The sequence below is a fragment of the Pan paniscus genome, chromosome 11, assembly GCF_029289425.2.
Source record: "Pan paniscus chromosome 11, NHGRI_mPanPan1-v2.0_pri, whole genome shotgun sequence".
NCBI classification, from domain to species: domain Eukaryota; kingdom Metazoa; phylum Chordata; class Mammalia; order Primates; family Hominidae; genus Pan; species Pan paniscus.
Genome location: NC_073260.2, coordinates 124,619,164 through 124,646,731, shown reverse-complemented (window position 1 = coordinate 124,646,731; position 27,568 = coordinate 124,619,164). Strand labels below are relative to the sequence as shown.

Genomic DNA, 27,568 nt, shown 5'->3' with positions numbered 1-27,568 from the left:
AGGTGGGCAGATTACCTGAGGTCAGGAGTTCGAGACCAGCTTGGCCAACATGGTGAAACCCCCATCTCTACTAAAACTACAAAAATCAGCTGGGCATGGTGATGGACACCTGTAATCCCAACTACTCGGGAGGCTGAAGCAGGAGAATCGCTTGAACCTGGGAGATGGAGGCTGCAGTTAGCTGAGATCATGCCACTGCACTCTAGCTTAGGCAACAGAGTGAGACTCCCTCTCAGAAAAAAAAAAAGAATTAGCATGGGCTGGGTGCGGGGGCTCTTACATATAATCTCTGCACTTTGGGAGGCTGAGGTGGGTGGATCACTTGAGGTGAGGAGTTCTAGACCAGCCTGGCCAACCTAGCGAAACCCCGTCTCTAATAAATATACAAAAATTAGCTGGGTGTGGTGGCACGTGCCTGTAATCCTAGCTTCTTGGGAGGCTGAGGTAGGAAAATCTCTTGAACCTGGGAGGTGAAGGCTGCAGTGAGCTGAAATCATGCCACTGCATTCTAGCCTAGGCAACAGAGCAAGACTCCTTTTCAAAACAAAACAAAACAAAAAAACCATGTATGCCAACTTCTGGATCGGGAAACTAAAGAGAAATTAGCTAACAATACACCCTTATTCAAGCAGACAAGCAGAATTGGTACAGGAACTAACTAATCTAATTCAAAAGCCAAATATTCTTTCCAGGATATGGCAACATGCAACTTTGACTTCACTTTCTTAGTTGTCTAGATATATTTTTGCCAATCATCTCTTTGTTCTGTTCCGAACCTTACTGCCCTATTACCTCATTTTCCAGATGTGCTTTGTCCCTCTGTGCTTTTCTACATTTCCCCTTCCATCAAAAGTCTACTAGTTTATGGAAGATTTCCTCCTTCTCTCTGTAAGCCCTTATCCCCTTCTTTCACAGATCTTGCTGATTCTCCAGCTAGTCTTCCCAAGTATTCTTCCTCCTTCCCTTTAACTTACATAGAACGTTTTGAGAGAAAGTTGAAGGAAAGAGCCTTAAGACATGGGTTAGAGTCCCAGATTCACTACCCACTTAGACCTTGTCTTTTCCCTCTAGTATTTAGACACTCTAGGTATTTCCAAGGTTTGAACATTAACTACAGTCATATGAAAACATGTTGCAAGCCGTAAAGAACTAAATAAATGCACGTTGTCTTTTAATATGTGATTCTCACATTAAAGGGAATGCCCAAGGCGTCATTCAATAATGAATCTAGTTTGAAAGAATTGTCAGGAACGCCAAATTTACTGAATACAAATGGCTCAGAGCAGGCTCAGAAACCAGTGTCCCCTCCTGGAGAAGCAAGTACCTCTGGACAGCACTCTAGACTAAAACTGGGTAAGAAAAAATTTGAGGGGAATTTAGTCCCGCTATGTCCTCTAGAAAGGTTGGTGAGTATGGTCTACCTATGTGGGGTGGACTTTGGATAGGCCTGGGCTTAAGCTGGACTCAACTGTGAGACCAGAAGTTAGATGCAGTATTTTGTTAAAATTATTTATTTATTTGTTCACTGAGACAGAGTCTTACTCTGTCACCCAGGCTGGAGTGCAATGCTGAGATCTCGGTTCACTGCAACCTCTGCCTCCACGAAAATAGCGATTTTCATGCCTCAGTCACCCGAGTAGCTGGGATTATAGGTGTGCACCACCGTGCCTGGCTGATTTTTAGTAGAGACAGAGTTTCACCATGTTGACCAGGCCGGTCTCAAACTCCTGGCCTCAAGTGATCTGCTCAGCTCAGCCTCCCGAAATGCTGGGATTACAGGCTTGAGCCACCATGCCTAGCCTTGGATACAGTATTGAATAGCATGTAAGAACATTAACTTTGAAGTCACTCACTTGGGTTATAATCCACACAGAAGCATTGGGGCCTTGGGCAAATCTTATAAATTCCATGGGCTCCTGAATGGTAATCTGTAAAATGAGACCAAGTATACAGAGCTCATGTATTGTTTGAAATCATTAAATTAAATATAAATGAATTGATACATGTGAGGTGTCCAATAAGTACCTCTCTGATAATATATATTCTTTTGTGCGTTTCTACATTTCCTTTTCCATCACATGTCAACTAGTACATAGAAGATCCCCTATAGAGACTATACTTTCTTAGTGTTGTATGTCCAGGCCTTTGTTCAATGCCTAAGATGTAATGAACTCTCAAAAAATATTTTCTGAATAAATAAATGCATGAATGAACCATTTTGTAAGCAGAAAGGCTGGGAGGTTAATGGGATAATGAGAACAGCTAGAAACTAAAATTGAATAGGCATCTACAGTCAGTGTGGGTGTGGGGTCTAAGTCTCTCTGAAGCAGTAAAGAGGGGGAGACTAGAGTATGTAGAAAGGTAGATGCTAATTTGATGGTAGGAGATTTCACATTTTCTTATGAAACAAGGACAAACACCCCAGACTCCCAATTTTACCCATCTACTCTTCTCCAACCTAGAACTCAGGAGGAAGGAGACCGTAGGAAAGATGTATAGCCTGCGAGAAAGAAAGGGTCATGCATACAAAGAGATCAGCGAGCCACAGGATGATGACTACCTCTGTGAGTGACCCTTTCAGCCACTCACACAGCTTGCTGTTATGTCCTGGTACAATAATTTCATCATTTGGCCCACAAATCATTCCCTTACTCGAATGAATTAAAGTACAGGATTGGGGCTAAATAATGTGAGTGCCAAGCTCTTTCTGAAGCTCTTATATCAAGGAACATGCATTACAACTTTCCTAATCCCTGCTTCCCTCACTTCCAGATTGTGAGATGTGTCAGAACTTCTTCATTGACAGCTGTGCTGCTCATGGGCCCCCTACATTTGTAAAGGACAGTGCAGTGGACAAGGGGCATCCCAACCGTTCAGCCCTCAGTCTGCCCCCAGGGCTGAGAATTGGGCCATCAGGCATCCCTCAGGCTGGGCTTGGAGTATGGAACGAGGCATCTGATCTGCCACTGGGTCTGCACTCTGGCCCCTGTGAGGGCCGAATTACAGAAGACGAAGAGGCAGCCAACAGTGGATATTCCTGGCTAGTAAGAAGAGCCTGCTGTTTCCCCTGTTCTGTCTTCCCACATCCCTTCTGTGCCTTTGGTGGGACATCACCTTCTACATGTTAGGATATAGGTAGGGATAACATGGTTAGCTCTGTGTACTCAAGGGTCTTTGCATGAACATGGAACTCCTATTTAGAGATCACAGGGTACGTGGGAGCAGAGTGGTACAAAGACAAAGAAGTGCATCCTCCCTTTTGGAGCTTCTGCTCTGATTGGACAAACCAACTCAGATGTGTAGATGATGACTAAGGTGCATGCCATGTGGTCTCAGTTGGCAGTTGAAGCTCTGCAGGTCCAAAGGCCATTGATGACCGTGGAGTAAAATAATTCTTCAGATTTTTACCCTCTAAAAAGTCTTTACCTTATTTTTTGAAACTCAGATCACCAAGGGGAGAAACTGCTATGAGTATGTGGATGGAAAAGATAAATCCTGGGCCAACTGGATGAGGTAAGGCCACTAGCTCTCTTAGTTTCAGAGAGAACCTCCATCTCTCACAAACCCGGACTTCCTTCCTTCTCATTATGCCTCCCTCAATGATTTTCACATCCCCTATTTCTATTTTTCTCCATACAGTGCTGTTTTATACCATCAACTTTTAGAAATAAAAAATAAAAATATAGATATTATGATTTATTGGTATCAAAACACAAATATGTATGCTAGACAAAATTGAGGCACCAAGATAAACCTTGACAAGGTTAATTCATGCTTTAATTTATGTAATCCACATTTGTTAAACACTTAGTATGTTCCAGGTTAGGAAGTGAAGTTCACTACTTGAACAGAAGTGAGCTGCAGGATGACCCAGCCCCTTTCCACAATGGGCTGTCGTTCTATCAGAGAATAGAAAAATGAATCAACTATTACTGTTCTATGTTATTGGGCCAAGAGAAAGAGGCTTCTGAGTTTCTCTAGGAATCTGAAGAAGTCAGGTGAATGGCAGCTGAGTGAACTGTAGGGTGATTAGAGGAAGGCCTGTCAAAGAAAGATGGACTTGAGCTGAGTGTAGAATGATGTGAGCTAATCTAGAAGCAGAGCACGTGATCAAGCACCAAGTTCTGTGGTATAAAACGAATTAATTTAGAGTTTAGAGAAGCTAGAGGTCAATGTGTTTTATGGCCAATCAAGGTGGAGGTAAGTCTGGAGTTGGGCTTTGAAAAAATGGCTGATTAGGCACAGCAGGGAAGCATTCTAGGCAGGATGAGCACTGTAGTCATCCTGCCTAGAGGGAACTCACTGCCTCTTTTCTTTCCCTTTGCCTGCCTTGACCCCAGGTATGAGAACTGTGCCCGGGATGATGAAGAGCAGAACCTGGTGGCCTTCCAGTACCACAGGCAGAGCTTCTATAGAACCTGCCGAGTCATTAGGCCAGGCTGTGAACTGCTGGTCTGGTCTGGGGATAAGTATGGCCAGGAACTGGGCATCAGATCTTCTATAGAACCTGCCGAGTCATTAGGCCAGGCTGTGAACTGCTGGTCTGGTATGGGGATGAGTATGGCCAGGAACTGGGCATCAAGTGGGGCATCAAGTGGAAGAAAGAGCTCATGGCAGGGAGAGGTAGGCATCACTATTACTCTTTTAAAAGGACAGGAAAGAAAGAATTATCCTAGAGAATTTTCATGATTGAACACTTAAGTAGACTAAAACGCCGTCTAAAGTCAGTAAAATTTTACATCAGTGGCTCCAAAATTAAAGATTCATGTTATGTGCCTTTGCCTCTTTGGAACAGTTTTTATATTTTTAAATCTTTGTTCCGATTTTATATTCAAAGTACTTCAGGCACAAAGTATATAACAGCACACAGTGCTCAAAGACTTAAAGACAAAAATCAAGTTCTCAAACACCTACCAGCTCTCCCAACAAGGTAGTTTCTTCTGGTATTTCCTTGATATTTCTTAATGATATGCATATGTTGTTATTCATTCATTCATTATCTCAATTAGCTGTCATGTGAATTCCTACTCTGTGCCAGACGATGTTGCAGGAAGTGTAAATACAGACTGATCAAGACAATCAAAAAAACTGCTCTTGAACAGATGACTTGTGAATTAGGGAACCATATGAATACACACAGACATATGTGTAATATCAGACGGCGATTAGTGCTTTGAAGAAAATGAATCCAGAAAGAATACCTGGGATCAGTGTGAGACCTGGGATCAGTGTGAGAGCTGAGGTCAGTGTGAGACCTGGGGGTCAGTGTGAGACCTGAGGTCAGTGTGAGACCTGGGGGTCAGTGTGAGGTGAGAGTAGAGTGTTGCAGGGGATTGTCAGGGAAGGTTTCTCTTAGGAGACAGCATTTGAGAAGTGCAAGTGCCTGTGGGCCAAGGATTCCAGGCACAGGGCGCAGCTAGTGCAATGGTCCTGAGGCCAGAAAGAGTTCAGCTTTGGTTCATTTTTGGAAAATAGGCTGCCATGGGTCATCCCTTCAGAGCTGCTCCAGTTTCCAAGTGAGAGAAAACGGTGGGCAGGATGAAGGTGGGGAGCATGGCGGTAAGCCTGAGTAGGGATATATTTTGAAACAAGACTTCCTATTATATTTAAAATGGGTTCAGACTGAATGAAATAACTCAAACATGAATACTTGATGTGCAGCCTGACAAAGAGCATATTCTCATTTTATGATTTGTGGAATCTGAAATAGAAGCAGTCCATGCACCTAGTTGGCGCAGCAGGACCCACAGTCCTTTAGTCAGTGGGACCTGGACCACTCTGTGTTGGCCAACCTGAATCACACTTCCTGATGGAGAACCAGGCACATAACAGTCCTCAATTAAATATGTCCTTTTGAATGAGGACACTCAAATTCAGCCTAGCCTAGCCTGTCACTCACACACATGTACAGATCCCAGGGTCCACACAGATACAGATCCCAGGGTCCACACCTATCACATATATGAACATTATCACACAGACACCTGCAGACACATCTGTGAGGCATATGCATTCCCAAACACACAGACAGACTCATGATAAATTTGTTCCTACCCAGCCGTGACTTCTAAATGCTTGGGGAAACCAAGACATAGTAGAAAGGAGTGTGCAATTATCATTTCCCATGATGCCGTTACTTAAGAACTCTTTGTGTCCATCCTTCTAATGGCACCAATGCCTCCCATCAAGCCTTAAACCTCACCTAAATTATGTCATTGGGCTTTTTCATCCATAAATGAGCATACCAGGTGCCAAGGGAATCAATATGCCCTTTCACATGCCTTAGACCAGTGTCCAAAGAAAGATAAAATGTTATTCTATAAAAGCTTTCTCCCAGCATTTCTATTCCTTTACATTTTGTCCCATATACAACTATGGTTTTCTAATGATCTTATTTCTGACAGCTGTTTTTCTTCAGAACATCAACAGCTTCTTTCCTAAATTAGTTTTAGTATGAGTTCCATTTCTAATTAGCTCAAATTAAAGTCCTAGAGAGCAGCGAGGTAATATTTAAACCCTCAGGCTAAAATTTCCGAGTAGGTGCAGAATGTTGACTCTAAATGAGTTTTTCCTGTGACATAACACGCATGAAAGCAGGATTTCCTTCATGTGTGAAATGTCTTAAATCAGACTTACCCTTTGTGATTCTCTTTTAGCTTTAAATGTCATTTAAGAAAAAAAAAAGAAAAGAAAATTAAGCATGACATTCCCCAATATCCTCTGCTCACTGTGTTATAATCCCTATCACTCCCCAAGTGAATTGGAGAGAGTGAAGACACAATGAACAGAAACTTCCCTGATGCTTCACAGAGGAAGTGTTCTCCAGGACCACACAACCTCCACCATGTCCATCTATGAAGGGCTGTGGCAAGCCATATACACAAAGATGCCTGTTTCCTGTCTTCTCGGTTAAAAACAAAAACAAAACACTGGAAGGAACCCCAAAGCCAAGCTGCCATGGGTTGCAGAGTGCCAGCCCTTAAGTAGTGTTGTCCATGGGTAAACAGGAGACGGAAAAGGGCAATTTCAAGAAATAACAAACTCAAGGCATGAATATGGTTATCCAAACATCAAGGGACTCCTTCATTTGCATTTGGATAATTATGCAGTTATATGATTTGTTACATGGAGACCAGATGGAAGTAAGAGAGCTCATCCTCAACTTCCTGTACCTCTGGAAGTCTTTACACACATGCTGGAGAGATAGATGAGAGTTCATTAGCATCAAACCACCATGGATTTCATAATCAATTCCTAATATCTGAATAAGTGCAGAAAAGTCACAGGCATCTAGAAGTGTGGCCCAAGTCCTGTTCTTCAATCGGCCCACCCATTTCTCAAGATTTCATTGAGAAGATCAAGAAATCTAATCTTCCTTGGATGCAAAATGGAGGTGGTGAAAATTGGAAGTATGTCCTTCCTGGTAATGAGGCAATTTCAGTACATAGGAAGTGCTCTGAAATCTTTAAGGTATACAGTCTGACTCACTAGAACGAGAAAGGGCCCCACTTGTTGCCATTTTATGAGGTGACCACCCCAGCTGGATAAGAGCTACAAGTGTCCATTGGGTCTACCTGGGTGTGGGTCAAGAAAGCAGAGTTGAGTGCCCTGAGGTAAGCTGAGATTTTGGTGTTCAATGGGAAAGAATGTAAGAATTGACTTTGCCACCTACTGCCTGAGTGACTTTGCGCAAGATCCCAAATCCCTATGTATCTCGATTTTGTTATCTAAAAGATCACATGATGGAGGATGTAAGCAAGTAACACAGCCAAGACCCAGTTTACAGTGTCTAGTACCTAACAGACTCTTGACACGTTTCACTTGCCCTTGAGTCAATCTTTCCATGTCACTGAATATTCTTCCACAACATGATTTTAATGGATATAGTCGTCCATTGTTTAAATGTACCATTATTGACCAATGTAAAAATGTTCTTTTACCTCAAATTTTTATATGTAAAACAAAAACATGTTTGAGGACTAAACCCACACTGTAGTATAAATTAAACTGGATGTAGGCCAGGCATGGTGAGTCACACCTATAGTCCCAGCACTTTGGGAAACCAAGACAGGAGGATGGCTTGAAGCCAGGAGCTCAAGAGCAGCCTGGGCAATACAGCAAGACCTCATCTCTACAAAAAAATAAGAAAAATTAGCTGGCCATGGTGGCGTGCACCTGTAGTCCCAGCTTCCTGGGAGGCTGAGGTGGGAGGATCCACGGAGCCCAGGAGTTTAAGGCTGCAGTGAGCTTGGATAACGACTGCACTCCAGCCTGGATGACAGAACAAGAACCTGTTTCAAAAAAGAAAAAAGAAAAAAAAAAACTAAAAACTAAAAACTGGATGTAGTTTGCTAATAACTAAACAGCAAATTAATTGTAACATGCTGACATATCAACGATGTCTTTCTTCTTTAATCATAAACCTGCTCACTAAGAAGCTGCTGAAGTCCATGGTAGTGACAGGTACATGTCTGCATCCTTGTCCTGACCTGCATCTTCTTTGATTGTCCCCATCTGTGTCTCCGACTGGCACTGCCGAACCGGCTTGCTACCTGATCAATGTTGTACTGAACCGGACTGCTAACTGATCAATGTTGTTGAGCTCACTGCACAAAGCTGTTCTTACAAGGTAGATTTCTGCCTGGAATAGTCATACTTACACTGTTTATATTCCTTACTCCTGACCCATCCAACGCAGCACAAGTTCTATTTATTGCCATAAAAACATAGGTCATTTGGAAACACCTCCTTCATTTCTATGGAATGTTCAAACATTTCTGACATTTTGGACTCTGTTCTAGCCTCTTGTTAAATATATCCAGAAAAGAGACAAAGCTTTATGGGGGGGCTATATGCACACATATGCTATAGAATAAGCTATCTAAATGCTTAAAAATACTTTCCATCTGGCACCACACCTTAATAGGTAGACAGAAATTAAGTATGTGTATATCTATCTGTATAGATACGTATAAATATATATCCCCAAAACAAAAACTCATTCTCTTACTTATACATAGGTAGAATATAGGTGAATATACATATACATTTATAGGTAGAACAAAAAACCCCTCAGCCTCTTTAGGGCCATGTGTTTTCTCTGAGTAATTGTCACAATTAATTAAAATACATGTGTATGCCTTTTTAGATAAATTCCATCAGACCAGTTTCTGTCTGGTTGGAAAATAATAACTGCCTATTTGCTAAGTGCCCCTGCCCCCATACTATGTTCCAGTGAACTAAAGACCTCTGGCAATCATAGATTTACAGCTCAGCAAGATTAAACAATTTATTGTTATTTATGACATCCAAGCTGGATCCTCTGTATTATATTCCACATTAGCATCTATCACTTTACATTTGGGAGATCCTGTCCAAAAAAAGATTATGCCTCCTAACCAAACATTCAGCAGGGCTGCAGGAACAGACCCCTGAACAAACATCCTGCCAAAGTACTTTAAAGCACCGTGAGCTCCCACAGCTGTGCATTTTCAGACGACTCAGCAGATTAGCATGGAGTCTCTTAGCCTCTGCTTGGTCTGTTCCTTTCAGTGATCTCTCACATGGCCCAGTCCATTCGGTTTGAAAATCCTCATGAAATGAGCAGATTAAGATCTGGCTTCAGTAGAGGGCCATGGGGTGGGCATGGAGGGGAGAGGGTTTGCTCTTAACACAGCCTGAGCCTCAGAAAGGTTTCAGATGGAAAAGCATGGCACTGACTCAGCTCATGCTTAACAGGAAATAATGCACAGACCACACCAAAAAAGTCCTTTATGTTGTGTGAAAGTCTATGCTGGAGCAGCTGCTGCCACCTCATGTACTGTGATAGAGTGTGCATGTGTGTGTTTGTGTGTGCATGAGTGTGAGTACGCACACAAATGTGTGCTGGGAGGGGGAGGAGATCACACCTTCCACAGTCGCCACCTCAGCCTTAGCTAGCAGCATGGAGAAATGCCAAAAGTCAAGAGGAAGCTGCACCAAAGCAACTGTGATCACCACATCAGCAGGGGCTTTCTGGTTAGTAGAACTACCGGGACTGAAAAACACACATGATCTCATCCTTCTTTTATTTTAATCAGAGCAAAATATTTTTATAATAATTGTGTTATGTGAATAAATAATTCATAATGCTGTAACCCATTATCACATTCAATCCTCCTAACAACCCTAGAAGATACGTAGACAAGTATTATTACTTTCCCTATTTTTATAAATGAGGAAATAAACCCCAGAAGGCTAGGCAACTTCCCCACGGTCATATAACTTGCAAACAGTAGTATCATGATTCAAATCCAAAGCTTCTCCTTTTGTCTTTATCATTTTAATTTTGAAGGTAATGCATATGCATGTATGATCTTTTAAATCCAGAGATGTATATGGAATAGATAGGAAAAGGGACTCTCCTTCCCCATTATACAGCCCCTCCCCCCAAGCTATATACACTGTTGACTAGAGTATGTCCTTTCAATCCTATTTTCTATGCCTACATTATATACAGAAAAGCAGGATTACGTTACACACAATATTCCAGTCATTGCTGTTTTTCACCAACAAGCTATCATTCACATCTTTTTCATACTACATATAAATTTATATCCTTTATTTTAGTGGTGTATATTGTGCAGTTGTGTCATAAATTATGTACCTGTTCTCTGTTGAACATATAGATTTTTTCTGAGTTTTTCCTTAGCAAAATGCTGCAGTGAGTACCCTTGTACATAAATGTTTGTATATTTGTTCTAGAAAAATCTAGTAAAGATTCTTAGATTAAGAGATTCCCAGGTTATTAGAAAACTACTCTATTAATTTAGATATATACTTCCAAATTGCCTGACCAAAAAGTTATGTCAATTTAACTTCTATGAACAGTATACAAACATGACAATTTTACATCACCTACACCAACTCTGGGAAATTTCATCTTTTTTACAAGTTGATGGATTGTTTTAATTTATATTTCTCTGGTTATTAATAAGGTTGGCCACCTGTTCATGTGTTATTATTGATGATATTTGTATTGAATTGTTTGAATTTTCTTGATTTCGAAAACCTTTTTACATGTCATAGATATTAAATATTTGTTGTAAAACTCTCCTTCCAGTATTTTGTATGTGTTTAGTCAAGTAGAATAAACTCTTGTCCTCTGATTTCAGATTCCTTTGTCTTTCCATTAGAAATCCCTAAATGTAAAACTACATATTGATAGCTAAAAACCAGGATGTTTACTAGAGAAAAGGAATACAAAGGCAATAATTAAATATTATATTTATACAAAATACCTACTAGTACAAACTTAAAAAGAGAAAGTAAAAGTCAAATGCTTCTATGACTTCAGACTAAGAAAAAGAACTTTTGAGGTTGAATGTTCCTGAAATTTTTCTTTTCATACAACTACGGACATGACTTCAAAAGTTGATGTTACTAAAAATGTAAGATATGAAAGATATTTGAAGACTCAGAGAAGGTGGATTTTCATTTTAACAAGTCACATATATATTCTAGATATCCTCTTATTCGTAACTAAGAGAGTCAAATCAGATGAAAGAATCTAAAAATTTCCCTTTGACTGTGTTAAGTAGAAGTAGTAGAGGCATATTGGCCAAATCTTGAGTGTTTGCAAATTGACTCTTAAGGCTATAGGCTGGCACAGGTCATTGAAGCCCTAGCTTTTTATCTTTAATTTTAAAATCCCCAAACAATTTATACTAATTTTTCTTGTCCATTATTTCCAAATAATCTTGTTTAAATGTTATTACAGTGCTTGCTCATGTTACTGTTGTCTAACAGAAGGGTATCCGGGGCCTTAAAACTGAGAGGGTTAGGATTAATGATTCCAATACCTATGCTTGGACATCTCCAAAAGTGGGTTCCAGCTTCTTGTCCTCAAGTCTATATAGAAACTAGCAAACTTCCAGAGTTCACAAAAGGCTCAAAGAGAACAGATGTTTTATAGAAAATTCTTAGAGCAAGTTTCACGCATAATGTTGCTGATGTGTGTCTGCCTTTTCAATAAACATCACTATGCTTTATCACAAGATTTAATAAAGCAGCTTAGTTAAAAATGCCATCTGGGTCTCTGGACACATTAAACAAAGCTTAAAATAACCACCCCAGCAACTGGGAGGACCCAGCTGTTCTCATAATCTGTCCCACTCCTTTTACTTCCCCATAAAAAGAGTGAATGAAGACCACAGACTAAAAGCATCCAGAATGAACTGACACAAACAGGGAGATAGATGGAGCCAAGGGCTCCTGTAAGTTTGCTATTGCTCACATAATAGATTTGCTAATTCCACAACCTGCGGATGGTGATTCAGAAAGGGAAGCAGAAAGAGGGAAGAGAGAATCATAGAAGGGCTCATTCAAGTTTTCTAATGTATCACAAACCTGTCCTCCCTAATGTCTGGATAATAGCAGCCCATTCCATTCACCTATTCTGTAGTGAACTCCAGTAGAAAATACAAAGCCATCACCACCCAGTTCTTTCTCCCTTCTAGAGATGAGATATTAGCCACCCAATCCCAGATTCTCAGATCCATTCCAGGAAAGAAGCCCTAGGTATTGAAGCACAGCTTTCCCTCCCTCCCTTCTTTCTTCCACCCCAAGATTTGTTCCCCAGATAGTTCTAGTAAATGCAAAACCAAGTATATTCTCATTCTTTAGAGCAACCAGCTTTTCATGGCCAACTGGAATCAAATACAACCTGCACAAACATCTATCTGGAGGACACTCCCAAGGCTCCTACTGAGCCAGCCTTCTGCATACCACTGCATTTCAGCTTCCTAGTTCACAAGACACTGAGACATTCTTGAATTCTGCAAGGTGCACTGTGTGTTAATATCATTGCTGCTCATCATGTGGCCAATAAAGGGCATGACTAGTCAACAAATAAATTTTCTCTTGGCTAAAACTTGCAACAAAACTGTAAGCTGTTTACCAAGGGGCCCACTACAGGTTATATTCAATACATACAGTCAAATCATAATTATCTGAGATGTATTCAGTTGACCATACACCTTTATATTTCAGTAAAAGGTCTTTACATTTCCCAGTGCTATCGATGTTACAAAGTGCTTTCATATGCAGTGCTTCATCTGATTTCCAGGATAGTTAAATGATCCTGTCATACCTGATTTTTAGATGAGGAAACAAGTGGTTTCTGGGTATTTCAAGAGGCTAATGCATCTGCCCTCCAACTTGTATGTGAAAACCAAAAACAAAATTCCAAGGCCCCTCAACCATCTGAATGGACTTTGACTCTTTTGGTCAATATATGGCAGAGCTAGGAAAAGAAGGTGAGTCTTCCAGCTGCTGATACAGGGTTTTTTCTGCCATACTCCATTACCTCCAAGGCTAAAGTCAAAAGAGGGTGTGGTTATCACATGAAAAAATCTGGTTTGGATTTCCCAAATGTGTATGTAGTATTTGGTGATTTATCTGAATTTAACCTACAGTTCTTTTGGGTTGTAACAGTCTGACTCCATTTTTGAAAACAAAACAAAATCGATTTTAAATGCTGAATTATAGATCTTTGCTGTCCAGTATGGTAGCTACTAACCACTTATGGTTATTTGCATTTCTATTTTAATTAATTAAAATTAAGTAAAATGCAAAATTCAGTTCTTCAGTTGCTCTAGCCACATTTCAAGTGTTACAGTAGTCACATATGGCTAGTGGCTGGGACAATGCAGATTATAGAACAGTTCCATCATCAAAGAAACTTCTATTGAACAGTGCTATTATATAACGTCATCTCCAGAGAAAGAAGACTTTAGAAAAAGTCAGAAACGGCCGGGCGCAATGGCTCACACGTGTAATCCCAGCACTTTGGGAGGCCAAGGCAGGCAGATCCCTTGAGGTCAGGAGTTCAAGACCAGTCTGGCCGACATGGTGAAACCCCGTCTCTAGTAAAAATACAAAAAATCAGCTAGGCGTGGTGGTGCATGCCTGTAACCCCAGCTACTCAGGAGGCTGAGTTGGGAGAATCACTGGAACCCAGGAGGCAGAAGTTGTAGTGAGCCAAGATTGTGCCACTGCACTCTAGCCTGGGTGACAGAGCAAGACTCCATCTCAAAAAAAAAAAAAAGAAAAAGAAAAAGAAAAAGTCAGAAACATCTTGAGGCAGGCACAGTGCTGTCATCTGTCCAATATTGAAGATGATTTAAGAATAAGAAAGAAGAAGAGAACAAAGAAGAGAAAAAGAAGTTGCCTTAGGTGTACCTACCCAGAAAAGGACAAAGGCATTCTTGTAGTCATTGTGTTGTATTTTAGCTCTTAAACTTTTTAAGAGATTAGAACAATTTGACACATAGAAGATCTAAACCACTGAAGAGGCTCTGAAGCAGATAAAAGTAGAAAGAAAATAAAAAACTAATTAGTTACAAACTAAGCTTAACCACAATTCGTTTAAACGATACTATTTACTCTTCACATGATTGGTTTTTCTTTTGCTTTATAGTATGACATAGTTTATATCTTTCAAGGGGAATTAAAATATTTCTGGGAATTTTTAAAAGTAAGTTCACACAGCCACATAAAAACTACAGAAACAGATAAAACCTATCTTCTCATTTATTCCCTAATCCATTCAAATTAAATATAAAAATCCAAGCATCCACAGTGATATTCAAAAAAGCAAAAGTGAGACAAAACAAAATTCATTTGTCACCTGTGGAGGTAGTTACCTCACCTAATCTTCACTCCAAACACCAGTAATTTTTAAAAGACAGAAATAAACATATGTTCTGCCTTCCCGGAAGGAACTATGTTTCAGGGTAGCCAAATAACCCAGTTGTGAAGAAAATGGTCTGCTTATAGAAAAATGCCAGCTAAAACATGTAGATAGAATTAGAGAATTAGAAATTCACCATTTTGAAACCCCTAATGAAATAATCAAATCAAGCAAGGATCATTAATAAATGCTAAAACAATCAAGTAACTATTGATACAGAATATAACTGAATATACACATGGTACAAAGTTCACGTCACAGACTACTGGCTTGACCCAAGGGGGAATATAGCAGAGGAGATAGGCAGTGATCACCCTAACCTTACGATCATCTCACCATCACTAATGATGGGATGTGAATACACATTATTGCCTATGAAATAGTCTTTAAAAAAAGAAGTTGAACCTGAATCTAACTAAACCTTGCAATGGGCTGAACGTGTATGTCTTCCCAAAATTAATATGTTGACATCCTAACCCCAAAGGTGCTGGTATTAAAAGGTGGGGCCTTTAGGGGGTCATTAGATCATAAGGACAGAGCCTTCATGATTGGAATTAGTGCCCTTATAAAAGAGGCCCCAGAGAGCTAGCTAGTCTCTCCCACTATGTGAGGGCCCAGCAAGAAGGCCAATCTATGAACCAGAAAGCTGGTCCTAACCAGATATCAAAACCGCATGCTCCTTGATCTTAAACTTGCTAGTCTCTAGAACTGTGAGAAATAAATTTCTGTTCTTTATAAGTCATCCAGTTTTTGGTATTTTGTTATAGCAGGCCTAAAAGCCTTTAGAACTAACTTCCAGTTAACCAGGAAAAAACAGAGTGAAAAGTTAAATGACACCATAAAAAGCAACCAGAAAATTCCAGAAGGGGAAATATTCTACAGGACCACTGACTAGTTTTTCAACAAGTCAATTTCATTAAATAAATACATAAACAAAGAGTGAGGGTATTTTCCAGGTTAAAAAAGTCTTGAGCTAAATAATCAAATGCAATGTGTGTCCCTTGATTAGAAGAAACTAATTTGAACAAACCAGCCACAAAAGATATTTCAGGGAGACCAAGCTGGAAGGATCACTTGAGGCCAGGAGTTTGAGACCAGCCTGGGCAACGTAGTAAGACCTCCATCTCTACAAAAACAATAAATTAGCTGGGCATAGTGGTGTGCACATATAGTCCTAGCTACTCAGGAAGCTGAGGCAGGAAGATCACTTGAGCCCAGGAGTTTGAGGCTGCAATGAGCTATGATTGTTTCACTGCACTTCAGGCTGTGTGAAACAGCAAGACTTTGTCTCAAAAAATAAAAGGACATTTCATAATACTTGAGGAAATCTGAATGTGGACTGGGTAATAAATGATATAAAAAAACTATTTTTTATTTTGTTTGAAAAGATGATTTTGTAACTATACAGGAAAATGTTCTTATTTTTTAGAAATCTGCACTAAAGAATTTAGGGGTAAAATATCATTTTCTTTAATATACTTTCAAACACAAGCAAAAAATAATCATGACACAAATATAGCAAAATGTTTACAATCTATGTTCTATGTTTGCCTATGAGTGCCATTAATCTCATCTCTCTGCTTTTCTGAAAGTTTGAAAATTTCAAAGTTTTATAATAAATTTGTTTACATCCCATAATTTTATAATAAATTTTTTAAAGTTTGAAGCAAATCAACAACTATAGCTTCAAAAATATCCTGACCCACAATAAACATTGAACAGGGTATATTTCTCCCATTTCCTAAAAAAGTTGGCCCAGGAAGGAGTATGAGAGCTGCCATAGCTCTCCCAAGGCTCATTATTCTCCATCACTCCATGGGAAATCCCAAAATAAATTTTTTAAAAAGTTGTTTAAATTTATAATGTTTTTGATTCTATAATAATTTTATAATAAAATAATTTTATAATGTTTTTGATTTTATATTTTTAATTTATAAAAATTTTTATACATGTTTATGTTTGAAATGTCTATTTCAAACTTTATGAGATATTAAAATATAAGTAATATAGTTCATCACTTTAGAAATGCCATGCTTTTCTTCTCCAGCAATTACATAATCAAAGAGTAACTGTAGTTTTTCCTAGAACATTGCTTTGTAGGCTGGGCATGGTGGTTCATGACACTTTAGGAGGCCAAGGCAGGCAGATCTCTTGAGATCAGGAGTTTGAGACTAGACTGGGCAACACAGAGAAAACCTATGAGTAGTAAAAACACAAAAATCAGCTGTGCGTAGTGGCGTGCACCTATAGCCCCAGCTACTCAGGAGGCTGAGGTGGGAAGATCACCTGAATCTGGGGAGGTCAAGGCTACAGTGAGCCAAGACTGTGCCATTGCACTCCAGCCTGGGCAACAAAGTGAGACCCTGTCTCAAAAAAAAAAAATGAAATTTAATTTAAAAAAAGAAAATTGCTTTGTAAAATTAACTTTTTCAATCAAAACCAAGATTTTTCAGATATAGAGAATGCAGCCCACTGGTCAGATTTGTCAGTTCAAAGAGAATAAATTCTAGTTTCCTATTTTTCTAGCCTGCTTATGATTATCCAATAGGATATCAAAAAAGACCAAAGCCTTTGGGATCCAAGTTCAGTATTCCTGAGTCTAACTCAGGATGCCAAATCAGGAGACAAGCACATTCTCATCAATTTTCAATCATTCAAGACCAATTTTGCTTATAATTATTCAGTTCTTTTAGACCGCCTTTCTCCTGAAGCCAGCCTTATGGCTGTTCACTTCACTTTAGCATAAGCCCCCAAGAAGGTGAACAAAATGAGGAAAAGATTGGTTAAAGTTGGCTGTTTGAAATTCTGAAACATGTCCACCATTCCCTTCACCCATGCCCACCCCTCTTAGAAGTAGTACTTTCAGATTATTTAAAAGTCGATGCTTCTATGTGGATTTTGTCATCTGTCCTTTATAACAGCTAGTAGGTTTAATTTGACTCTATTTTAAGCATATATTGACCTATGCTAATTATCTGTTAAAATAAATTCCACTCTTAGAGTTAATAAAGTGTGTTTGTCATGGAAGACCCATTGAAGTAAGAAGCTGAGGAGCCCTTATGGTAAAGTGGGACAAGAAATAATAAGACATAATAATTTTCCCATGCAAATCAACAACCGTAGCTTCAAAAATATCCTGACCCACAACAAGTATTGGACAGGCCATGTTTCTCTCACTCCCTAAAAAATTGGCTCGGGAAGGAGTATGAGAGCTCCCATAGCTCTCCCAAGGCTCATTATTCTCCATCACTCCACAGGAACAGCCTGTCAGAGAAGAGTGAAAGTCCATTTGTCAACCTCTCTTCAACTCCCTGACTCTAGCCAAACTTCATCAATCCCAAGTGAGGAGCCAGAGAGAAATCAAACCCCATATATCCAGCATCATTGTCTATTGGAGTCAAAAATCACAATTCCACTACCCACCCCAACACCACTGGCCCTGTTTCTCCCAATTGCTTTTTATTGTGTTTTTTAAAAAATCCTCTTTCCCCATCCCTGCAACACCGAGAAGGAGGAATTATAGTAGATAAATATGAAGCACGGAGATCCTTTAAAAATGTTTTTAATAATAAATGAGAAAATGAAAAGGAGAGGGTTGGGAAGGAAGGAGGGAATTCAAATGCCAGGGAATTGTTGAGTTTCGCTTTTAAAGATGTTAACACTCATTTATACATCTGCAAGACACTCCCCTTAAAGAAAAGTTCTATGAGTGTGGGTCTGGTTGCATGAATAAGGATAAAATTACTTTTTTAGACGATGTTTCCCACATATAATTCAGAGACCCCTGAAGTTAGGTATCCCTCTTGTAGATGTCCTTGAGATGCTGCTGGACCTGGGAAAGAGGAAACTGGGATATGGGTCTATGCCAAAAGGTGCTTCTAGTTATGGGACAGAGAGGAAAGGGGCAGAGGGAGAAAAACCCGAAGTCTGAGAATCTGGATTGCAGAAGACTACCGAGGTCGTGGGAGAAGGGAGAGAAAACAAGGATGAAAAGCGAAAGGGGAAGAGGCATGAAATGTTGTCAAATGTCAAAAGGCATTTGGAGAGAAGTTGGAAATTGCATTAAGAAAACCACTGCAAATCTCATTTCAGACCATTTAGAGATATGCCCCCTGGGAACTGCGAGCTCAGGCTGTTTAGCATCAAACAAATGGATCCACTCCATCCCTACCCTAATTAAATAAATCATTCAGTAATTCCACTGGGTTAAAGAACCAAAATATTAAAAACCTTCAGGGCCTACTCTTGCCAAATATGTCAGGGATCGTGTGTGTGTGTGTGTGTGTGTGTGTGTGTGTGTGTGTGTGTGTTCTGAGACACCACTACTGTTAAATAGGCAGAGCTAAGACTTAGGGGACTGGCAGATTATTGCAAAAAGGGCACGGGGCAGAGGGACTATGTTGTGAGCCTGGGAAAGAAGTTTGTGTGGGGACTGTGGGCAGTGAACGCGTTGGGAACAATGTGGAAAACTGGGAGCTGCCTTGGAATCTACAGGGCCGGGTAAGAGAATGTCCGAAAGAAAAATGAGCAGGTGCGGGATGTGCGCAGAGTCGGAGAAGAGTCCAGGGCGCCCGGAGTGGCTCCAGGAACGACGGACACCCCTCAAGACTTTTGGGGGCGGTGGGTACTAATAGAACCCAGTGTCCGGGGTGCGCCGGGGAGGCTGCGAGCGCGGCGGGAGTGGGGCGCTGGAGGGTGAGGACGCGGGAGTGAGGAAGGAAAGCCTGGGCCGGGCAGGGGCCTCCCAGCTGGGCCCGGAGGCAGCAGGGGGACAAGGGCTAGGAGAGGGCATGGCGGCAGCGCGGCGGGACGCGAGGGGCATCCGGACACTCACCCCGTTGGCCAGCGGCCATCTGCACCACGATCTCGATGGCCGTCCTGCTAAAGCACCTGCCGTCGCTGCCCACCACCGTGGTGCAGCCCCGACGGTCGCGCAGGTCGATGGACGACAGCACGCTCTGGATGAAGTTGGGCAGGTAGTTGCGCTGGCCCTCGAAGAGGCCGGTGGGTCGCCGCAGACCCCCGCCGCCGGTCCTCGTAGGGCGCGGTGGGCACTGTCAGCACCGGGATGGGGCTCCCCTCCGTGGCGCCTCCTGGCCGGTCCTGCTGCGGCTCCCGGGGCCGGAGGGAATCTGCAGCCTGCCGGGGGCCTCCACCAGCCTGGCCGCGCGCCGGGACTCCGCCTCGGGCCCGGGCCCCCTCTCCGGCAGGGCCGCGCCCTGCGCCCTGCGCCCGCCTGGGGACCGCCCGCCCCTCCTCTCCGCGCGGCCGCTCGCTGACTCCCTCGGCGGAGATTGCTTCTGCCTTCCTGTAAAGTTTTCTCCCGCCCACCTTCTCCGCGGCCAGACCGCCCGAGGTGCCCTCAGTTTCTCCCCAAGTTGGACTCACTTTCGGGGTGTCCCAAAAGCCTGATTCCAGGGCCTGCTAGCCCGACACCGGTGACGCCTGCACCCGCGCCTGGCCCCAGCCTTCACGCGCAATCGCCGCCCTCCGGGGCACACCCTCCGCCAGAAAACAGCCGGCGGGCGGCGAGACTTTGGGCAGAGTCCGGGTTCCTCTCCGGCGCCAGGCCCGTCTCCCTGTCTCCCTGGGAGTGCGCAGCCTACACGCACCAGTTTCTCTTTAGAACAAGCACGGGGAGGGATTTGGGAGGGGGCTGAAACCTTTTGCCATCAGCGAACAGCCTCAGCCAAAAATAACCCTGGAAAGGCGAGCTAAGAATGGTTCTCTCCTGCCAGCGCTGAAATCGGAGGCTGGGCGCTGCGTGTGGGGTGTGTGTGTGTGTGTGTGTGTGTACCCTCCCACCCCGACCATTTCTTGAAGGGAATCACCACTGTCAGACTTCAATCCAACAGGACCCACTCGAGCCATCCACACTTTCCCCAGCCTCCTCCAAAACAGCACACTTTCCGGTATGGACGATTCTTTTTTTTTTTTTTTCACTTATTTGTTTGTTGTGGTGGTTGCAACAGCAGCAACACAGACGACACATATTTCCCTATTCTTCTCGCCCTTCTCACCCTCCCTACCCAGCTCCTGCCTTAGAAACAGGCTTGGCCTACACTGTATCTGTCCACACTGTCTGAACTCTTCCCTGAATTAATCGTTTTCAATAGGAGGGGGCTAAATCCCTTATTAATGCCCTACCAGGAGTGAATGAATAAAGCCAAGTTAAAGGAGAACTGGGTACCAGATGCTGTGCTAGTTTCCTTTGCATGGATCCTTTCATTCTGCTGGAGCTAAAGATTTTCTGCCTCCTCTCCATAAAACGCACCCAAACTCCAAAACCAGGAAATTCTCCATAGAAAATAGGAGTGAAGAGAGAAAAGACTAACAGGATAAAACCCAAAGCAGGAAGAAAGTTCTGTCTCCCATTTCTCTCAAGGAATTTTTGGACCCACCAAGGCTACTGTCCTGAAAGATCCTGCTGCTTCTCCTTCCCCAAATATTGTCCACTTCCTGAGAGTAAGGCTGACTTGCCGCAGGCTTATAAAGTGTTTGGTCACAGTAAGACAACTGTGAGTAATAACACACATTGTATACTGTGTTTTGCAATTGATAAAAGGCTTTGCATCTGTTTCTTCTTTGGAGGCTGAAGAAAAGAAGAATGGTATTCACGCAGTTCCCATTTTACAGATGAAAACAAGAGGACTTTTTCTGTGAAGTCAAGAAAGTGGTTACAATGGTACTTTCCGCCTGTCCAAATTATGTATTGCCCCTCCCCTTTCTATTAATAACATTGAAGTGTGATGGGAAAACCACTGAAGCCATCAGTTGAAACCTGCTGGGACTTTTTAGCCATTCTCTTCAACATAAAGAATGGGTGTTTTTGGAGGGGGTGAGAGGAATGGGGAAATGTTGTCAAAGAGTACAATGTTTTAGTTGAGACAGGAAGAATACATTTTGTTGAGATCTACAGCACAGCATGGTGACTGTAGTTAACAATGAAGTATTGTGTATTTCAAAATTGCTAAGACAATAAATTTCAAATGTTCTCACCACAAAAAAGATAGGTTTTGAGGTGATGAATCTATTAATTCTCTGGATTTAATTATTCCACAATGTACACATATATCATAACATCACATTATACCTCCGTAAATACATAGAATTTTAATTTGTCAATTAACATTTTTTTAAAAGAATAGTGTGGCCAGTCGGGGAGGTAGTTTTTTTTTTCCTCTAGTCTGTACTCAGTCTCCAAGATCCCATTCCCCATAAAGTTCCTGTCACCCAGGTGGAGTGCAGTGGCACAATCATGGCTCACTGCACCCTCTCCCTCTTGGGCTCAAGCAATCCTCCCGCCTACAGGTACATGCCACCACGCCCAGCTAATTTTTGTAGTTTTTGTAGACATGGGGTTTCACCATGTTGCCTAGGCTGGTCTCGAACTCCTCAGCTCAATCAATCTGCCCACTTTAGCCTCCCACAGTGCTGGGATTACAAGTGGGAGCCACCAAGCCCAACCCATAAAGTTCCTAACTTTTTATCTCCCTGGGAGTGCACAGCCTACACACACCAGTTTCTCTTTAGAACATACTTAAGAGTCTTGGCTTAGCATCCAACAGACAGAACTTTAACACTTCTAGGGATCTGTGCACCTGTCTATGGTGTGGGGTTTTTAAGATCTCTTTCTAATGACGCTTCATTTTGCAAAGCAGGACAGTTTCATTCCCAGAAGAGCAGGTATGGTAAATCCTTTGTTCCAGTAACGAAGACAATGATCCAAACCCTAAGCCTCAGAGAAGCCCAGAAACCCTCCAGGCCTCCATCTCTCTGCTCCTAGCACCTGCCTCTCTCTTGACATCAACATCATTCTCCCCTCTCACAGCCCAGCTCCTTCCACAGACCCAGGGATTAGGCACCAGCACCTCAGACTAGATTTTAGAGAATTACCATTCAAGAGGCAATCCTCTTCCCTTGGTTCCAATTTCAAGGATCTCAAAGACTGGAACAGGGCTAGTTTGAGGCAATGTGCCCTACCACATAGCCAGAAAGAACCTTACAGTGAAAAGGAAAACAATTCTTCCAAAGTAAGGGGGTGCTGATCCCCAGAGGGAGGACAGATGGGCAACCAAACAGTAACCGGGCCACCACGTGCTTCACACTCACTGATCAAGGATTTCTAAAACCACTTTTCTTTTCTCTGAATTTATATAGGACTTTGTATCACTCATAAAGGAATGTCTTATAGGCTGATAACACCTTTCTATTCATGCTTATACTTAACATTTAGGCTAGGATAATTTCCTAACCTCAGTGTCCTCACTATAAGATGGGAATTATTATAATCCCTACCTCATAAATTGTTGGGAGGATTAAAATACTTAGTAAAGTGCCTGACTAATAGAAAGGCATTCAATAAATATTAGCTATTCATGGTGTCATCATCATTATATTTACCATTATTACTAATCTCCTGTATTGCAAGAATTACAGTTTATATTTTTGTAGACCATCACTGTAGCTAAAGGGTCTTTGGGCCATAGGTGATATTCCATAAAGGTTGGTTAAATTGATCTGTGGTTTTTGACTATGGAAACTCAGAACTCCCTCAAAACGTACAAAACAGATTTACCTGCTAAATAAATCTCTTCAAAGCTGACCCCAGGTTTAATTGAATTAATTCCAATGAATTTGTCACAATGATGGAGAAAGGAAACTTAGAGGGCCCCACAGATGTTTGCTGGTAAAATGAGAAGTTTGGATTAGATCAATGTTTCCCAAAATATTTTCCTCAGAATGTTAGTGCCCCTTGAATCCTGCACAAAGCAAGAGTTTCATGACCAAGTAGCTTTAAAACTCCTGTACACTCTACTCCCATTCTTCACAATGCACACATTCATATTAAAAGTTCTGAGAGGTCCTCAACAGAAGACATCACTTAACTTTTTTTTTTTTTTTAAGACAGATTCTCACTCTGTCACCCAGGCTGGAGTACAGTGGCCACCACTCCTGGCCTAAAAGTTTTTTAACCTGGTGCTTCCCAATCTAAACTCACAAGGACCAGTTTTCTTAATGAAAGAGAATCAGACTAGCTTGTAACCATAGCTGGTGACACTCCCCTGCCCCATTCCTTGTATGTCCTCAGTGGACTAGGTCAGGAATAAATAAATTTTCCTGATTCTCAAGGGCTGGTCACTCCTTTGCACTGAGCTCAAAGCTTCTCTGTAGCATGGGTCACAATGAATGATAGCCCTGATAGCCTAGAGTAGCCTTTCAGCCTTCTCTGAGCCTCTAAAGACTGAGGATCCTTGGCATGAAATAGGAGCAACTGATATACCCTTGCTTCCCCTGGGGACTCTCTTGCTCTCAAAAAGGCATCAGCCATCATCTCCATCTAGAGAATATACTAGCTGACTCAGCTTGACCAGCCTGTCCCAAAATGAGAATCTGGGTAAAATAAGTATTGAAACACTTCATTCCTTGTAGATTCACAAAACACATTAGCATATTAAAGACTATGAAGTTCTGCAGGAAAAAAAACCTATTTAACTTTAATCCAACATTGCCAAGTTTTATTTGACCATGGAAGATTTTTCCAAAACACTTACAAACAGATCAAGGACATTAATCTTTCATGAAACACTTTAGATCCCCAGGGTCCTCTCCAGCTACATCATTCTGTGATTTTCTTTTTTATTTATGATGCATTAAAAGATTAATCTCTATCAGACTTCAATTTAGAAATTCACCAGAATGTGCAAAGGCAGCAGGTAAAATTGCCGAAGGGTATTATAAAAATACCCTCCAGTGATTTTTGAAACTTAAACTGAAATATTTATATAACTATATATTTCAGTTTGTATATTATATATATATGTATATACACACATATATATGTGTGTATATATATTTGTGTATGTCTATCTATATCTATGTATATATGGCATTATATCCATTTTACAGATGCAGAAACTGAGCTTTAGAGGGGGTGAGCAATTGGTCCAAAGCCACACAGCACACAGGTAGTCATTGATAAAGGTAAAAACAAGAGTTGAAGCCTGAGGTGTAAGGACACGGAGACAAGTACACAAATGTTTACAAGTTACACATATGACACATGCCTTTAACATGAATTTCTTGAACATTCATTTAGAGGCCTTACAATGAAGACATCAGAGTGGCAGCAAGTTCTGTTGGAATCAGGGGAGCGTGTTCTTCTATAATCCCCTGGCTGACAGGAAAGCACACTGATTTGGCCCATGGTAGTTATACACTCCCATTGAGTCAGGGGCCACTTCTATGCACACAGGAGGTGCTAAAAATATGCTGTTGACTCACTGCCTCTAAGAGCAGAAGAAATGCCAAAAGTATAGGACAAGAGGCAGAAAAGCACACGGAAAAATGTCGTAGGGCAGTCCTCTAAGGAAGTGTTAGATCCCTTTGAAATCTGTCCAAACACTTTCTTGTGCTGGGGAAAGTCAATTACATATTTCAAGCAACCCCACATGTCATATGAGTATCTTGTACATGTTTGCGTACTCGTCTCTGTGAACTTACATCTCAGACTTCAACTTCTCGCTCCCCACCCTTATCAATGACTGCCTGCATGGCCTTGGGCAAGTTGCTTTCCCTCTTCAAAGCTCAGTTTCTGCATCTATAAAATGGACATAATGCTACCTACCTCATGGGGTTAGTGATCACATTTAAGGAGCTAATATGTGGAAATTGCTTACACAGTACCTGTCACATAATAAGGGTTTAATAAGTGTTTGATGTAATTGTTTTGATTATTACTACTATTACTAAAATAATAATTACTACAATAATAATGATTCTTATTCTCTATATTAGTATTATCTTTGAAAATGGGCATGGATTATGTCTATGTAACCGTTTTGGCACAATATCTAGCATTATATCACATACAAATTAGAGAATTCATGTTATTAAGGATGAAAAAATATTTTTACTGACCCTTAAATTCTTCATAAGTAACTGCAAAAGAAGCCATTATCCCAACACATGAAATTAAAAAAAAAATTCAGTTCCTCTGGAGTTTGTTTTTGGAGGTAGCCACAGGATACCTAAATTTTTTTTTCTTTTCAGAGAGACCGAGGGGCTCACTAGGTTGACCAGGCTGGTCTTGAACTCCTGGCCTCAAGCCATCCTCCCACCTCAGTCTCCCAAAGTGCTGGGATTACATGCATGAGCCACCACATCCAGCCTACCTAAAATATTGAATGCTGTTAATAAATCTCCTGAGGCCAGCATAAGAAGGTGATGGGCAAAACTAATGCAGGTATGTTTTTCTGGCTTTTTCATGTATTGGGCCCAACTTTGAAAAGCACTTACTATTAATGGCTAACTTGCAAAATTTGTGATTTATTAAAAGCAGATTTTAATTGTTTTACCTAAAAATAATAGGCCTCTGATCTGCCAAAGATGAAGATTTAATTTCTAGGTGTTCCCCACAATACCTAGAAACATCAGTGTAATCGATTATTAAACACTTTAGAACTATTCTCATCAAAGTTCTTTATTATATAATACAGCAAAAGAAAAGTTTCTTTTCTAAAGGCTTCTCTATACTTTTTTTAATAGTTGAATTTCATTTCTGAAGGCTCCTAAAAAGAATAGAATTTAGATCTTTATTAAAGAGGAAATATATTTTCCATGTTTAATTTAAATTACATTCCATCAGTCATTTGCAATCTTAGCCTACACGGAATTTTTTTTTTTTTTTTTTTGGTAGTTTTTATGTTTGGGCTTTAGGAGGGGATTCCCAATAATCTCTATATAAATATTTCTAATCTCTACATAAATATTTTAACATTTCAATGTAAATTAGTTTTTTAAAGCTATTTTATCCATAAAAATAATGAATTTGCATGGCTGAGGGTGAAATAATGTGTTACCAGGACCCCTCAGTTTTGGGGGTTGTGAGTAGATCCCATCTTCATGTTCCTCCAGCCCAGCCCAAGCCTGGCTCAGGTCCTCCTCCCCCATTTGTCAGGAACCACCATCCCCAGGGATTCTATGTGCCCTGCCTGACCAGTGTTCTCCATCAGAGTTTACCAATCTTTTGTTCATTCCCTCAGAGCACAGCTAAGCAAGAGTACACTAATTTGAAAATTAACTCAAGCAAATAGAGGAACAATATCCCCAACACATTGCGTTTTAACATAGGGTTTCCTGGACACACTGTTTCAACCCAAGAGTTGGGCTAATAGTAGGAGTTCCATCTGCTAAAATACGGCTGTCAGCTTCAGAGGGAAATTCATGAACGTCTTCGTAGTTTGTTTTTACGTTTCACTTGGCACTGTTTCTAAAATTTCCTCTGAAGCCAAAAAATAAGTTATTTCCCAGCACACTGGTCACTTTTCATTTATCACTGGATTGATTTTTGTATCTTGCAGTAGGAGCTGAAATCGACCAGGGGGTTCTTATCCAACAGACAGCAGCAAAACTCTTTGTGTATCTGCGTTCCTTTCAACAAGTGTGACTTCCTCAATGGCATCATTCGTGAGCGTAACACAGAGCTCAGCAATAACGTTTCTTCACTAACCCTACCAGGTATCCAACATAGGATGTTACTTCCTTTCACTGTTTTCCGACTCCTGGCAGATATTAATCATTGGGATTTGGGAACAAGGAAATAGAATTTCTGAGAATGCTTGGGAATTCCCAAATTCATATGATTTTCATAACACTTCACTTACAAGTTTTTGAAAAATAATAAGTGACTATAATAACAAGCAAATGGTCGTTTTTTTCTGTAACAGGATTACATGAAAAGTTTTAGTAGTCTTCTGTTTTAAAAAGATATGATAACAAATGATGATTTATTATTATTATGAGCCAACATATTGTAACAAGATTATAAAATCCAAT

At 41.0% G+C, this 27,568-nt stretch overlaps 2 protein-coding genes across 2 annotated transcripts in view; one reads left to right on the top strand and one right to left on the bottom strand.

Annotated features, from left to right (window-relative positions):
- LOC129393119 (tubulin beta-8 chain-like) overlaps positions 1–20,075 on the bottom strand; it is a 60,766-nt gene extending 40,691 nt beyond the window's left edge. Inside the window, 1 exon segment of the mRNA XM_055092238.2 lies at positions 19,566–20,075. The gene's annotated coding sequence lies outside the window, so the exon portion shown is untranslated.
- LOC129393120 (histone-lysine N-methyltransferase PRDM7-like) lies at positions 2,525–11,147 on the top strand. The gene is made up of 3 exons (XM_055092239.2): positions 2,525–3,044; positions 3,446–3,513; positions 4,341–11,147. The coding sequence occupies exons 1-3, from the start codon at positions 2,781–2,783 to the stop codon at positions 4,687–4,689; spliced, it is 681 nt and encodes a 226-aa protein (XP_054948214.1). The 5' UTR covers positions 2,525–2,780; the 3' UTR covers positions 4,690–11,147.
- Positions 20,076–27,568: the final 7,493 nt, after the last annotated feature.

Coding starts and splice junctions, on each gene's coding strand:
- LOC129393120 (XM_055092239.2), top strand. CDS start 2,781: ATGTGTCAGAACTTCTTCATTGACAGCTGTGCTGCTCATGGGCCCCCT. Junction 3,045..3,445: donor ACAGTGGATATTCCTGGCTA/GTAAGAAGAGCC, acceptor TTTGAAACTCAG/ATCACCAAGGGGAGAAACTG. Junction 3,514..4,340: donor TCCTGGGCCAACTGGATGAG/GTAAGGCCACTA, acceptor CCTTGACCCCAG/GTATGAGAACTGTGCCCGGG.